General features: G+C 46.9%; 1 protein-coding gene across 2 annotated transcripts in view; it reads left to right on the top strand.

Annotated features, from left to right (window-relative positions):
• The window catches only part of RNF216 (ring finger protein 216), an 82559-nt gene that overhangs the window by 24204 nt on the left and 44172 nt on the right, over positions 1 to 14183 (top strand). For both annotated transcript variants that reach the window (XM_074598067.1, XM_074598069.1), the window contains exons 6-13: positions 550 to 652; positions 1539 to 1703; positions 2713 to 2827; positions 3102 to 3241; positions 4234 to 4284; positions 5309 to 5446; positions 6444 to 6592; positions 7052 to 7130. In XM_074598067.1, the coding sequence (XP_074454168.1) occupies positions 550 to 652; positions 1539 to 1703; positions 2713 to 2827; positions 3102 to 3241; positions 4234 to 4284; positions 5309 to 5446; positions 6444 to 6592; positions 7052 to 7130 (940 nt within the window). The remainder of the gene's footprint in view (positions 1 to 549; positions 653 to 1538; positions 1704 to 2712; positions 2828 to 3101; positions 3242 to 4233; positions 4285 to 5308; positions 5447 to 6443; positions 6593 to 7051; positions 7131 to 14183) is intronic.

Here is a 14183-nt window from a genome sequence, read left to right as displayed (position 1 = left end):
ACCTTTCACAGGTTTTGTAGGGGGTTGTATGCTTCTTTTTCCATAGATGCGTTTGTAGTAGCTGCAGTAGATGTCAGGCAAGTTTCAGTTAATGCTCTGACTGTTCTTTCTTTGATGGCCTTCATAATGTTCATCACAGAGAAGTGGAAAGTTAGTGCATCTTGACTCTTAGTTGTGCAGCATTTGACGTGTGCTCAAAGGGCTTTTACCCGTGGGTGTGAGTGGGGAAGTAAGGCTGGTTGCTCACCTCTGGCATGGAGAGATGTAGGTTGGTTAGTAGCTCCCGCGTACAAGCTTCTCTTATGTAAATGTAATTGTTGAAAGACAGATCTATTTGCGTTTCCATCTGCAGTCACGCAGCCGATCATTCTTGACTTAATTCTCAGACACTTACTTTCTGTTTGCTCTAGTTCAAGACCTCTCTTGGTTCTTACAGGGCAGGCTGGTACTTGCCTGCCCAGCCTCGTAATTACAGGATACTAAAAACTGGACAAGTGAGGAATGAACCTGAGCTCCCAAACCCTGAAATAACTATATTTATCTTTTCAGACTTTGTAACTTTCTTCTGGAAAATCCAGATTACCCAAAGAAGAAAGGCAGAGTGGTTTTAAATCCCAGCAGCAGCCTGCTTGCCAGCCAAGACGAGACAAAGGCAAGTGAGAGTATCCTCATCTACAGCATCCCTCCCACCCAGTCTGTTCAACCTGAGCGGATCTTGGGGTGTCTGGTTCTATTAGTGTGTGTTTTTAGAGTGCCTGGTTGAGCCATACCCAGGCATCCGGGTGCCTTTAAGATGGTGTTAAATAGCAATAGTTAGTTGCTTGGAAGGTGACTTCCTGTTTTCCTGTTGTGTAGCTGCACCACGTCTGCTCTTTTGCCTTCAGTGAGACCTTCTGCCTTGCCTGCCTGAACATCTGAAGTGTTCATTTTGATGACTAATACAAGAATTCCTTGGTCGTTCTGTTACGTGAAGTAGACTTAGCCCTCAGGTTGCTCTTGTGAGGCCTTTAGGCATTGCCTTTCAGCCTCCTAACTGCCAACCTCCCTACAGCTTCTTGATTTTTTTTTTTTTGGTTTTTTTTAAGTCCATTTGACAAAAATTCTTAGCCGCTTTAAATATGTTGAAATTGCTGTGTGTGACCTGAGAGAGAGAAATGTTGAATACCTCCTTCTACTCTTGGAAGCATCTCTCAACCTCAAGCCAATGAAGTTGTTCACCCCTTTTAGTAACCTAAACGTATGCTCTAGCTGTCTCGTGCAGCCACGCGCAATGGCCTTGAACGATGCGGCGTGGGTCCTGCTAGGAGCAGAGCTGCAGTGTGGGGCAGGTCACCCACACCAGTGCATGCACCAGCGGGCTTCACACCCGCGCTGAGCTCTGAGCTGGTGGTTAGATACGTGCTCAGAACTGGGAGCTGTGTAACCCGAACTTTGGGTGGTCTTGCAGAAGGTCCTGATCACTGAAAGAGTGGTTTGGGGTGTTCTTGTGCGTTCTTCATAGCAACCTTTTTATTATATATTTCGCATTTTCTCCTCAGGTGCCTAAAGTGGACTACTTCGACTTTTCCAAACTTGCCCCACTCGATCAGCGGTGCTTTATTCAGGCAGCTGACCTCCTCATGGCAGACTTCAAAATGCTGAGCAGCCAAGACATTAAGTGGGCGCTACATGAACTCAAGGGACACTATGCAATCACACGAAAGGTTCTCCAGTTCAAGTCTGTTTTCTTTCTTACGGTTATCTCCTGTGCCTGTGGAGAGCAGTGCGATGTCTTTTGCCTTACTATACCATCTGCTAGTGTGTGGTTATGGTTTGGTTTGGTTTTTTTTTTATAATCTTCCTTTCCTTTTAAGAAGTGTTAATGCATTTAGTAGACTTGCAAAATTTATTGGCCGGACAGAATGCTGCAGGAAGTTTTTACTTTTCTCTAATAGGAGAACTGGGGAAGCTCTAGCTGGTTGATGGTAGGTGATGCATTAAACTGCGAAGTGTTCCTGTACATCGCCGCTGGAGTGCAGTATAATTGCCAGTAAAGCCTAGACATTGAGCTAAATCTTAAAACATTTAACTGCTGCTATTAGTTAACTGACTGCATGTAATTGAAAATAGCCCAAGTCTCACTGTCCTGTTTCTTCTTATTATGACTTGCGGAATGAGCCCTGTATTGCTTGTAGAAGAGTTTCACTGTAACGGAGCTGCAAATACACTTGTTCCGGGTATCAACAAACTGAATGTAAATGCGGCTTCAAGTTTTTGATTTGGATCTACTCCTTTGATACACTCCTCTTGCTTGAGCTTCTTTCTCTACTATTCCAGGACTTAACTAAAACAAAAACTTCTCGTCTCTTCACTTGCTTGATAGAGCCCTGAGTATTTTAGCTTCTTTTTACATTTTTTTTTTTTAAATGAAAACCCAACAACAAAAAGCCAAACCAGCTCTGTTGCATCAGAGTGGATGCCAGCTGTATTAGCGTGAATAGCTGAGGTGGTGTGAAGTGTGTTCAACTATTTTTGTTTCTATGGAACGATTGCTTTATGAGTACATAAAGCAGCAAGGTGAGCAAAGGGAAGAGGACCTCCATTATGGGGTGTTTGGCTTTCCAGCTCTGGATCAGTCTTATGCACATGCTTGTCCTGTGCTTTGATTTGAAGTATGCGCTTCTGCTTTCTGCCAGGAACAGACCGGATTTAAGTCTGTATGTTGTTTTCTAGGCCTTTTCAGATGCTATCAAAAAATGGCAGGAGCTGTCTCATGAAACCAGTGGGAAACGAAAAAGGAGGAAAGAAATGAATCAGTATTCATATATAGACTTCAAATTTGAGCAAGGTAAATACCAAGCTGTATGTATTGTGCTCTCTGCATTGTTATTGTACGCAGAACTGGCTCGCAGCAGAAAGCGCTGTTCTTGGAAAGGGATGGGGTCCCAAAACAGCCATTTCTGTCACTGTCTGCTGTCTATTTTGGAGATGTTCATTAGTACCTCTGCTTGGTACAGTGCTGTTTGAGATGCTGACGTTATGGTGGTGTGTGCAGGAAGAAGGATTTAAGCTTTGTTCTGGCTGCTCCATCCCTTTTCATGGTGTCTTTAACTCTGCTTTAGGGGATGTGAAAATTGAGAAGCGCATGTTCTTCCTGGAGAATAAGAGACGGCACTGGAGGACCTATGACAAGCGTTCTCTTCTCCCACCGGTGCTACTGGAGCAGGAATTCTACGAGCAGAAAGTTAAAGAGATGGCAGAGGTGAGTGGTAGGAGCTGCTTTGATCTTACGGTGCAAATGACTTCAACTATTGTAGAGAACTTGAGCCTAAACATGGAAATCTGCCTCTTAAAGAAATGCAGAGACTGAACTAAATGTTGAATAGCTGACTACCTTTGCCCCTTTACTGCCTGTTAACACGTATGACCCTTCCCAAGTAACTTGGAAAAAACAAAGCACAGAGTTTTGTATTTACTTACATATATAGCCACTACTTTTGGCTGCTGAAAACCTTTCATATATCTGCTAATGGCGATGTATAGTCTATGATACAACACCGTTCTGGACCTTTTTTTGCTCCAAAGTAGTTAAAAAGTCTGCTAATGAATTCTTTCCTCTAATTGTTAGTAGCCTTCTCTGCTCCTTTAGGGCTTGTAATTGCAGCTCAGTGTTGGTGGCTAATAATGACCTGGCCCAAGGCAGTCTGTCCACTCTCTCTGCCTTCCACGAGTTGGCAGTCCTGTGTCTCCAGAACATCTTGTCCTGTGCTGGGGACCATGTGTTTCAAAGCGTAACCGTGCAACACCCGCTGGTGTGTTGTTTTCCCCTTGTAGTCTGAGGAAAGACTGAATTCACAGCTCTGCACCTACAGTCCTTTCTAAAGTAGCTTCTTAAAGATCCTTGTGTCGTAGGCAGATGGATAGTGTCTCCTTTTAAACACAAAGCTAATGATCCTTGGGGCTTTCTCTGGAGGGGCCCATTGGGTGAGATCATCTCTGCCCATGGAAACCTGAACCAGCAGCCCCCCGTAATATAAAATCGGTTCTTTGTTCTTGCTGCCTTTGCTTCTCCCATCTGTTTTAGCTGAATCATGAATAGCTTAATGGATTGGAAGGATGGGCTGAGTGATGCTGCAAGCAGACAGTGTGCCTTCTAGGGTGGTTTGTAAGTCTTGAGATAATGTAAAAAAGCATAGAGGCTGGAAAATTGCTTTATCTGTTGTGTAAATACAGATGCCTGTGTCTCTCTTGCAGCATGCAGATTTTCTTCTTGCTCTGCAGATGAATGAGGAGCAGTATCAGAAGGTCAGTATCTATAATGTGGTTCCTTGAGTTCAGCTTACGCGTAGACACTGTTTTGTACTTAACTACTTCACAGGCTCTTTTGGCTTCTGGAACGGAGCTTTTCTGAAGCTGCATTTGCGCTGTGCTGCTTTTGCTGAGCTGGCACAACCTGCATAGCCTGTGTTGGCTGCCTTTTAGAAAAGGTAGACGAGAGCTGAGTCCAGCAAGCCAGTATTGATGCACGTAATGATCTGTAGTAATTCAGGCAACTGCTGCTTATATCTTTACCGGCCAGAACAAACATTGCAATAGAATAGTACCAAGTTTGCTCTTGCTACCACCATTATGGCTGTTTAAAACAGATTTGCTATTGTGGGAGCTCTGCCAGCAGAAAGGCCTTCCTCATTTGCAGAAAGGATTCTTTAAAAACCTGAAAATCAGGTCTTGCCCTTTAAACAGAAAGAGAAAAGTTAGAGATCAGTTCAGCAGCTGTGGATTACCTTTTCGTTCTCAATGCCTGTCTCTCTTTAAACTTTGGAGATGATGTGGGACCTTTGAAGAAATGGGCATACTTACCCTTCAACAGTGGCGAGCTTCTCCACCCCTGCAGTGAAGAGGCCGAGACAAGGTCTCTCCAGGCAGATGGCTAAATGTTCCTTTAGAGGGCAACAAATCTGGAGCCTGGTTTTCCCATATGAATGGGATGTACTCTTTGCCGCTTCCCTGCGAGTGCAGCTTCCCAAACCCAAGATGCTTCTCTGCCTGTGAGCTAAGAATTATTAAAACACCGTATGTTCCCTAGCCTTTTGGAACCTGTCAAGCGGGACATGTAGATATTAAGTTACTTAAAAGTGAGTTGCTGGTTGTGCTTAGTGAGTTTTGACCAGCAAATAGGGTATCTAATGGAACGGTGTCTATCTGTTGCTCGTTTTCAGAATTCATGCTGGCATTGTTTATGGCTTGCCGTTGTGTCTGTCTGTTGCTATAGCTATTGATGTTTTGATGATGATGATGATAATGCTAACACCCCTGTTTATGGCTGCAGGATGGTCAGATGATAGAGTGCTGCTGCTGTTACGGGGAGTTTGCGTTTGAAGAGCTAACTCAGTGTGCAGACGGTCACTTGTTCTGCAAGGAGTGCCTAATTAAATACGCTGAGGAGGCAGTCTTTGGCTCTGGGAAGGTAAGAATTTCCTAACTGGGGAATTTTCCCGACTGAGAAATTTCCCGAGGGGAAAATGGGTAAGCTGCTATTGAGAGATCACAGTGCTGCTTGCATAGTGTTGTTGCTTAAATCAGATGTAACTGCATTTCCCAGGAAATATTTGAATGGAATTGTGTCCTGAAATCCAAATCCAACAAGTCGGTCTCACCCTCAGGTGAAGCCAACAACTTCACAATGGGGTCTTTGCTGAATAAGATTTCAGTTTTGCTAACGTCCATCTTCCGTGCTTGGTGCTTAGCAACTCAAGATTATTAGGAAAACTTTCCACAGCGTTCATAGTAACAACAATAACTTATGCTCGTCTGGCTTTTATTTTCTACTTAACAAACCAATGGTGTCTGTACAGAGAACACACTCTTTGCTCTGACTTGGCCACTCTCCTCTTAGCTAAGAGTGTTTGTCCTTCATAATATCACTGTGATCCCAACTTAATTTGTGGGTTGCTTCCTCTATGATGCTACTAACCGTCTTAGTCTCCAGTTTAGTCATTAACCTGCTCTGAGGTGTGCGTACTCCTTTGCCTTGAGATATGATCATTAAACTGTGGGATGCTTTTGTAGTCTGGGATCTATGGTTCATGTAGACATACAAACTGTATTTTATATTGCTGTTGACAAGAATGCAACGTGCTGTTCTTGAGCAGAGTGATAGCTCTCAGCAGAGACCATACAATAATAACGGGCCGTTAGGTGGTGGCAGTGGACTTGCAGTGAGTGAAGTGTGATCCCAGCTATCAACAGCATCATCGTGTCCAGTGTTTGAGGCCTGATCAGTTTGATTAACTAGTCTTTTTCTTTCCATAGCAAACCTATTCTCTTGCAGGCATCTGCTGACTTAAGCTCTGTTCTCTCTAAGCAAGGCTCTGCACTAAACCAGAATTGGAATTTTTCTGGGTACTGAGTCTTGATTTTTGCTAGTATTGTACTGAAGCTGAGCTCTCTCCTTCCAACCCTAGTCAGAGCTCAGCTGCATGGAAGGCAGTTGCACGTGTTCGTTCCCCACCAGCGAGCTGGAGAAAGTGCTTCCAGAGAACATCCTCTGTAAATACTATGAGCGGAAAGCTGAGGAGGAGGTGGCTGCTGCCTGTGCCGATGAGCTTGTCAGGTAAGTGTCCAGCAGAGGGTGCAGACTACACTTATTGTTGTAGAAAACTGTTCCCTGAAACCCTAAATGCATGCTGACTATGAGATAGGTAGCATTCAAAGAGCTGTATTATAAATTCAGGCTTCTGCCATCCTGGGTCTGTTTTTATTCAGGTTGGTCTGCCTTTGACTAGGAGCAGATTAAAATTCAATAGACTTGTCTCCCCCAAGACTTGCTTGCCAGCTCTGTGCTGATCCTCTAAATTACATGGTCAAAAGTAGTGCTGAGCATATAATATTTTGATTGCAAACAGGGAAGTGATCGAAGAAATATGAGCAAAAAAGCAGCAGTCAGCACATCCTGGCGGCAGACGTTTGGTTGGCAGCCTTATTAACTACTACATAGCTATTTGACTAAATCTGTTTTCAGCAAAGGTATGTTTTGCACTCTGCATTAATGGCATCTTATTTTGGGCTGCAGGTGTCCGTTCTGTAACTTCCCAGCTCTACTGGACAACGACGTGAAGCGGTTCAGCTGCCCTAATCCCCGCTGCAGAAAGGTAATTGGGGGATACTTGCCATTTGGTCTCTTCTGGAGTGTTGGGCAGGAGAGCTGGGAGGACAACTCACCCTTCCTGGTGGCAGGTGAATGAATATCTAATGTGGCTACATGGGGCAGCAGTCAAAGTGTTTGCTGGATCCTGCTGGTATTCTATAAAATTGTGTGGACAGACAGATTTCAGGGCACTATTGATAAAGACAACAGTATTCCCTTCTTTTCTTGGAAGATGTTGGCTAAAAAAGCCTTAGATGCCTTAGGTTGCTGTCTTGCATGTACAGAAATGTTTTAGGTGAGCAGGGAGCTGGGTATTCAAAAGGCATAGAACCAAATTGTAATCCTTTATCTAATGAAACCTCTGGAAAATGAGCTGAAACAACCTTACAAACTATCCTTAAGAGAATTAGTATCTGCCTTTTTTTTTTATGCTGTCGCCTAAATATAGATTCGGTTGGAAGTGACAAAAAAACTTGTTTGAAGAGCTCACTAAAATGTGTCCATTCAAAGGGCAGAAGATCTTTGTGCTTCTCTCAAAGTTTGCTAATAGCCATAACGGGAGAATCGTCTGGCCCAATGGAGGGATGGAGTGGGGAAAACTCGCTGCTGCTGCTTCTGCACCATCTGTTCTGGGGAAAAATAGAAGCTTAGAAATGTGTTTCCCAGTCTCCCGAATGTATGCAGAACCCCGCTTGCAGCTGGTGCCAGTGAGCCAAGGCCAGTGCGGTGTCAGTGTTTCCCACTGAAGCTACAAGGCGTCTTGCGTAACGTTAGCCACAACAATGAATTCTCGTGCAATATTCAGGGAACTGCCTGTCCCCCGGCAGAGATTTCTGCTAATCACTGAAATTCCTCTCCAGTGCATTAACCTTATGCTCGTAGCTGCCATAGCGTTGGATTCTCGTATTGATGCGATACCACTATTTCCCTGTATTGAGAAAGTAATAGGAAGCAAAATTCTTGTTGTTTGGAAAAAATCGAAGTTGCCAGCAGTGAACTTCGCATTCTGTAGTGAAAATTGAACTTACTGGCAGGGGAAAGCTGCTTATGAAAGATGCACAGTTCCATTTTTAGATCGCTAATCTCCATGTATGTTTTGCTAACATCCACCTCTAGCATTTGGGAAAGAAATGTGATTCTGATGGATGATCCAAGTGTCACGAGCAGGGAGGGTTGCGAGTCGCTAGGTGGCAATGTTGATTCACGTTTAAATAAAACTTTTTTTTTTTTTTTGCAAAAACGAGTTGTTTTCAAAATGTACATATGTCAGCACCATAGAACAAAATTCAGGCTTGAAGAACATGAACGCTTCACTGTGCAAAATGAATTGAAGCCACTTTTTTCCCCTTAAATGTGTAATACGGCACAGTAACTGTGGTACGAGGGGTCAGTGCTGAAATGTTCCGTTCCTTCTGGCTTGCTGTTTCATTTCCTTCCTAGCCTACTGCCTGTGTCTGTCGTCGTCCCCCCCGGCGTTGCAGCATTCCAGGGGGCTGGATTTCTGGTTTCCTGGACAGCTTGTGTTGATTCATTAGCTGAAAATCTGCTGAGTAGCTTTGTGCTCTTCTTAGAAGTCTTGAACAACTTCAGGATTTGAAGTCGAGGGTGAGGAATTCGGATAGCAGGATGTGGTGTGGTCTCACAGCATCAGCTGCAGTGGTTCTTCATATTGCCGCTATCTTGTCTCTCTCCAGAGTGAAGAATTTCAGTTAATGCTCTTGCTTGCAGGAAACTGTTGCCCTTAGGGAGGAAAGGGCTAATCTGGGGAACTCTACAGAGGTTGGAGAGGATGCATTGGCTTTGCTAGCAGTGCCTCTGGCAGCCTCAGCCGTGGTGATGACTGATCCTGGACGCAGTCCCTCTCTGGTTGGAAGGACGGCGCTTGCACGGCTGAACCTAAAGCAAAGGGAAGTGTGGAAAGGGAAAGGTCAAAATGTGGCTTTCCTGAAACCTCAAGGCTCTTCAAGGGTGGGGAGAGGAGGACCAGATGGTGGTCCTGTTGTGTTTCTGTGCTCCATCACCTGGATCCTTTGTCTTGCTTTGAGACTTCACGTTGATACTCTCAGGCTTTCCTTTAAAACTTGCAGAGAGGTTGATTCATATTTGGGCTGGCTATGGAGGTATTGTAAAGTGAGCAATGGGAACCAGCTGGAAGCCTTCATTTTGGCTGTATGTATGTTGGGCTCAATAATAAGAAGAGCTCTAGGCATACCCAGGTCACTGCTTATGCATCTCACCTGTAGTTCCACTCGTTTGCACCTTGCAGGGACAAAAATGTGGCTAATTGTAACCTCAGCAACGGGCAGAGCCTTCTGTGGCTGAAGGGCTGCATGGAGAGCATGCAGATGAGCCCGCGCCATCTGCCAGGGCCGCTGTGGCTCCAGCTGTGTGGCGTCAAGTTTGGCTTCTAGTTAGGTGGCCAGGGCTTGAATCTTAATATCACAAACTGCAGGGTGGAGGAGAAGTTTAATTAGCCAAGGAGAAACGTTGCCCAAACCACCCAGCGGCTGCGTTCTGTGTGTGTGCAGCCTGAACTGGTGCTGGGGGAGAGGTGGCTTTTTCTCAGACCTGTTTTTGAGGTTTTGCTCTATAACAGGTTGCTGAGCGCGCATGGAGCCAGGCTTCCCGGTGACAGGAGGGTTTTCCAGCCTGCTCAGTCAACCTCCATCATCTTCTGTACAAGGATCCCTGCGTAGAAGTGGCGCTGGAATTCCTCATTTTTAGTGATGCCCGTTTCTCCTCCCTGTGCCCCTGACCCAGCAAAGCAAAGCTGGCAATTTCGGTAAAACTTGGGAAGGCGCATGTTGCTTGTTGGCTTGTGCAGCACTGGGAAGTGAGTGTGCACTTTTGCACGTTGGGGGAAGTCGTGTTTCCCACCAGCAAAGGAAGTCCATCCTTTCTGCTCTGCCTCCCTCCTCCCAGGACCTCCTATTGTTGGTGAAGACAAGGCTTTTTGTTCCCGGGCTGCTCGCTGCTCTCCCCGGCGCCGTGCGGCGGGTGGGGGAGATGGTCTCCCCTCTTTGCAGTCTCAGCACAAAGCACTGCAGGGCTTTCAGCCAGCAAGAGATGGGGAGGCGAAAGCTGCCGTTGCCATGGAAATAATGCATGTACGGAGCAGCGCTGTCCCTCTGGTGCTGGAGAGCTCGAAACCCTCAACACGCATTTCATAGCCAGGCCACATTGCATTTCCAAGACTTTTGCTTAAAACTCCTTTGCATAGCTTAAAATTTTTGTTACTTTAGTGTACCGTGTTGTTGTCTGGCTGGATGCAGTGATGGTGTACAGTTGTGTGGTGCTAAGTCACGTCGCCCTCGGACCGGGCAGGTGCCCCTCTCATTTAGGCTCCTTAGTGCTCCCTGTGTTCAGGCTGTGTTCAGGGAGGGGGTTTGCCTGCTGGGAGTCTGAACTGTCACGCTGGAAAAAATGAGCATTGATGTGCCTGTGTCAGATGCAGAAAATCTCCGCTCTTTTTGGCCTTTTTGTCTTCGTGTTAGGCGCTCTGGCCACAGCAATCCTTGTGTCTACTTTTTAATTTGCAGGACTGAGACACGGTGTTTTAGGGGACTTCTTTTTAAGCTGCTAGAATGTCTCAGGATTGATTTCAAGGTGCTGGCTAGGGACAGATGCACCCAGCTGCTTTTAACCTTCGTTTTCTGTTGGAAGTGAGACAGGTTTAAGCTTGTACAGGGATCTGGCTGGCGAGCCGTGTCTGAACACGGCTTCTCTTAGCAGGGTGCTAACGCTACGTCCACAGCCTATGGTAATGAGCGTAAGTCGCGTTGTACGGTTTGCAGCAACTTTGACGTGAGTGGCCTTGCTGGAATAAATTGGTGCATGATCAACAAGATTTAAAATTACAGAAGGAGCGAAGGGGCGTACTGCAGTGCCTGTGATCTCCCTACCCGCTGCGGTAATGGGGCACGCAGCCGCTTGCGATTTAGAGGTAGGTTACAAATGCTTTATCGGTTGCAAGGGGAAATGTTTGTGTATTTGAGTACCCAGCAGCAGGGAATGTGTTCGGGATGACACAGCCTTCCAAGGATGTCATCCAGCACATACCACAGGGCCCAGGACTTCTGTGCTAGAGGCTGGCCCGTTGCTGCCCGGAGCTGCCCTGCCCGACTCCAGATGTGCTGCGGTTTTAGGCTTAAACTATATCAAGATTTGTCACTGGCAGAGTGCGTGTGCAACATGGGAAAAAAAATATTGTTCTGGTTGGAGAAATTGAGCTTGTCCAAAATGCCTCAGAGTAGGATGTGCATATGGAGAATTACTTAATTCTCCTTGTTTTGCAACATGTTTTCCCAGCTGTTGAAGGCTGCTGTCTCATTCAGCTTCCTGACAGCAGCGCAAACATTTGGAAGGTCCCATGGCCCCATCTCATTCTCTGTTCAGCCATTCTTACTGCGGTCCTCTGTGTGCTTTTCCTTGGGCGTACTTATTTGGATTTGATTGCTACTTAGAGCTTACCCCCACAGCTTTAGTGGAGAGCAGAGCCGAAGGTGGCACTCGCCTGTGGCAGACCCCTGTAATTTCTTTCTGGTGACAGTGACCTCAAGGCCCAGCTCCTGGGTTTAAATTCCCATCCTCTGTCTGTGCGAATGCAGCTTAGCAGAATTTGTTGGGATGAGAAAGAAAAGGAAATGCAGTATGGGGGGACCTTGCTACTTGTCTTACTGGGGGGGCTGGAGCACTTGTGCCTGTGCGTGCTTTTGTCCAAAGGCCTGTCTCCTGCTTGTCCAGGCCAGCAGAACAGTCTAAACCATCTTTTAATGACTCTGCCATCTTCCTCCTCAGCGTTGCATCCCTGAAACCTCCTGCTCCGGAGCTCTTGGCTTTCTCCTCCAGCTCAGTGCCTTCGCTGCACCCTTTTTAAAAGAGCGGTGCGCCTGGGAACGCGCTCCACTCTCTTACTGCCAAAACCACAACAAATGGCAAGTTTCCGTCTGTCAGCTCAGCTCAGCTCTGAGGCACTCTGCGGCTGGGCAGGCAATTTTCATTTTTCTTCCATAAAAGGACATTGAAACTGGTTTGCAGCGGCGGTGCTGTGTGCTGCAGGCAGGGCGAGCGGCGATGCTATCGCCGGCAGTATTGCAGCAGGAGCGCCGGTGATTTCCGTATCTCTCCTCAAAGGGATGGGCAGGAGGGAGGGACCAAGGCCGAAGGTGGGGCTGAGGTGATTGTAGGTGGCAGATAAAACCCCTGTAGATTTTATTGCCAAGTCCTAAGGGAAGATAGATAACAGGAGCGTGCTCCTGGTACAGCAAAGCCTTAAAAGTACAGTCCTGTGTAGGAAGAGTGTGTTGAACCACGTGGCCTGTCCCGTCGGGGCGTGTAGGGTCAAAGTCGCATGGGGAGTGCTGAGAGTCGGGACATCTCATCTCCACCTTTATGCTGGGCAAGCTGCTTACCTTTGGGGGTGGCTGCAAGGGGAACAAGGGAAAGCCACGTGCCAGGGGCTCTCCTTGCTTCCCGGGAAGCTGGGTGATGATACCCACAGCTTGTTCCCTGGCTGAGAGGGAGCACCAGGGAAAGCCAGGGACCAGGAGTGAGTTGTCTCCCCTGGGGGAACTCCCGTAGCTTGTTTTTTTGGTGTATGTTTGGTCTGGGCCAGGAGCAGTTACAAGAATTGCGTGATGCCAGCAGCAGCTTGCTCCTAAATGCCCCTTTCCAAAGAGGAGACAGTCATCACCCCAAAATCACTCCTTGCCTTCTCCGTATACCTGCCACCCTTCCTTGGGACACATAGGAAGGGGCTGTAGGAGTTCTGAGAACACCTCACCTGGAAAGAGGGTAGGATTGGGCTGGGTTAATTGCTGGGGTGGGGTGGAGAGACTCCATCAGTGGGAGCTCAGGTGCTGTTGCTTTTACAAGGTCAAGTCTATTTATGCAGTGGTATGTGGAAATGCTTCACTTGATAAATGAGTCTGACAGAGGAGAAGAGGGTGAAGCCCAGCCTGGAAACGGACCTGAGGAAAGAGGTCAGTTTAAATGGGGTATATCTCTCTTAGAGGGTAAAAAAAAGAAAAAAAAGCTGCTGAAAGCAAGAACTCAAACTAGTCCCTTTAAAAATAGACCATGTATGTCGGTGCAATTTCAAGCAACAAAGCTTACTCCTGTGCTTGCTTTCTGCCTTATGTAGCAATATCCATTCAGTGAAAAAGCAATTCTCCCACGGTTTACTGACCAGTGAATACCTCTTTGTCAGGTCCATAAGAGGTAGCAGCACTATCTTCCCTTCATAGCTTTGTCCTTTGCCGAGGAAAGGTCCGGAGGTAATAAGCTGAACACAACTCCATGTGGGGATGGAAACTTCAGCCTCAGCAGTCTTGTCTCACCGTCTCTCCCTGGGGACAAACATTTAGGCAGAGGAGCCGCTGAGAACGGCAGTGGTGGTCAGTGCAGAAGTACGGTGACAGTGTCTTTGGAGATAAGGTGATGGACTCCGTGGGGAGTTGGATAAGAGCAGCCTGGGCAGGTGATGCCAGGGTATTAAAGGTCCTTGGTTGCCTCGAACGTGGCAGTCGCCAGAGTGGTCCCGTAGCCAAACTGCCGGGGCTGGAAGGACCCCAAAGGCTGCAGTAGTGCTGAGGGTTGAGCAGGGGCTGAGACCCCACTGCAGGTGAGATGAGCTGTAGGGTTTGCCTTTGCCTCCTACATCCCTTTGAAAGAGAAAGGGAGGAGTGGCGTTCTTCCATTTCACACGGGGAACAAGAGAGGGAGTACTGTAATGTGATCACCCTAACATCAGGGAGGAACCCTAAACCTCTGCACCCGCTGGAGTGCTCGCACTGCTTGATTTGTTTGATTTTTAAATGGTGAAGTAACCTAATCCGTGTCACTTGTCTGTCCTCACAACAGGTAGTGATGCCACCAAGCTGCCCTGGGGCTGCTGCGGGAGCTCAGTACAGGTACCCGCCATGGCAGCAGGGGCGAATTTAAGGTTAAAACTCTGCCTGGTGTTACTTGTATTTGCCGAGCATCAAAGCAGGGTTATCATTTTGCTGCCGCAGTGGAAATGGAGGTTGGAGAGGATGGAAAAAGGCTGTTCCCAAGC

The sequence above is a fragment of the Larus michahellis genome, chromosome 8 (genome assembly GCF_964199755.1).
Source record: "Larus michahellis chromosome 8, bLarMic1.1, whole genome shotgun sequence".
NCBI classification, from domain to species: domain Eukaryota; kingdom Metazoa; phylum Chordata; class Aves; order Charadriiformes; family Laridae; genus Larus; species Larus michahellis.
Note: the sequence above shows the minus strand (reverse complement) of the source record. Positions and strands in the feature narration are given on the sequence as shown.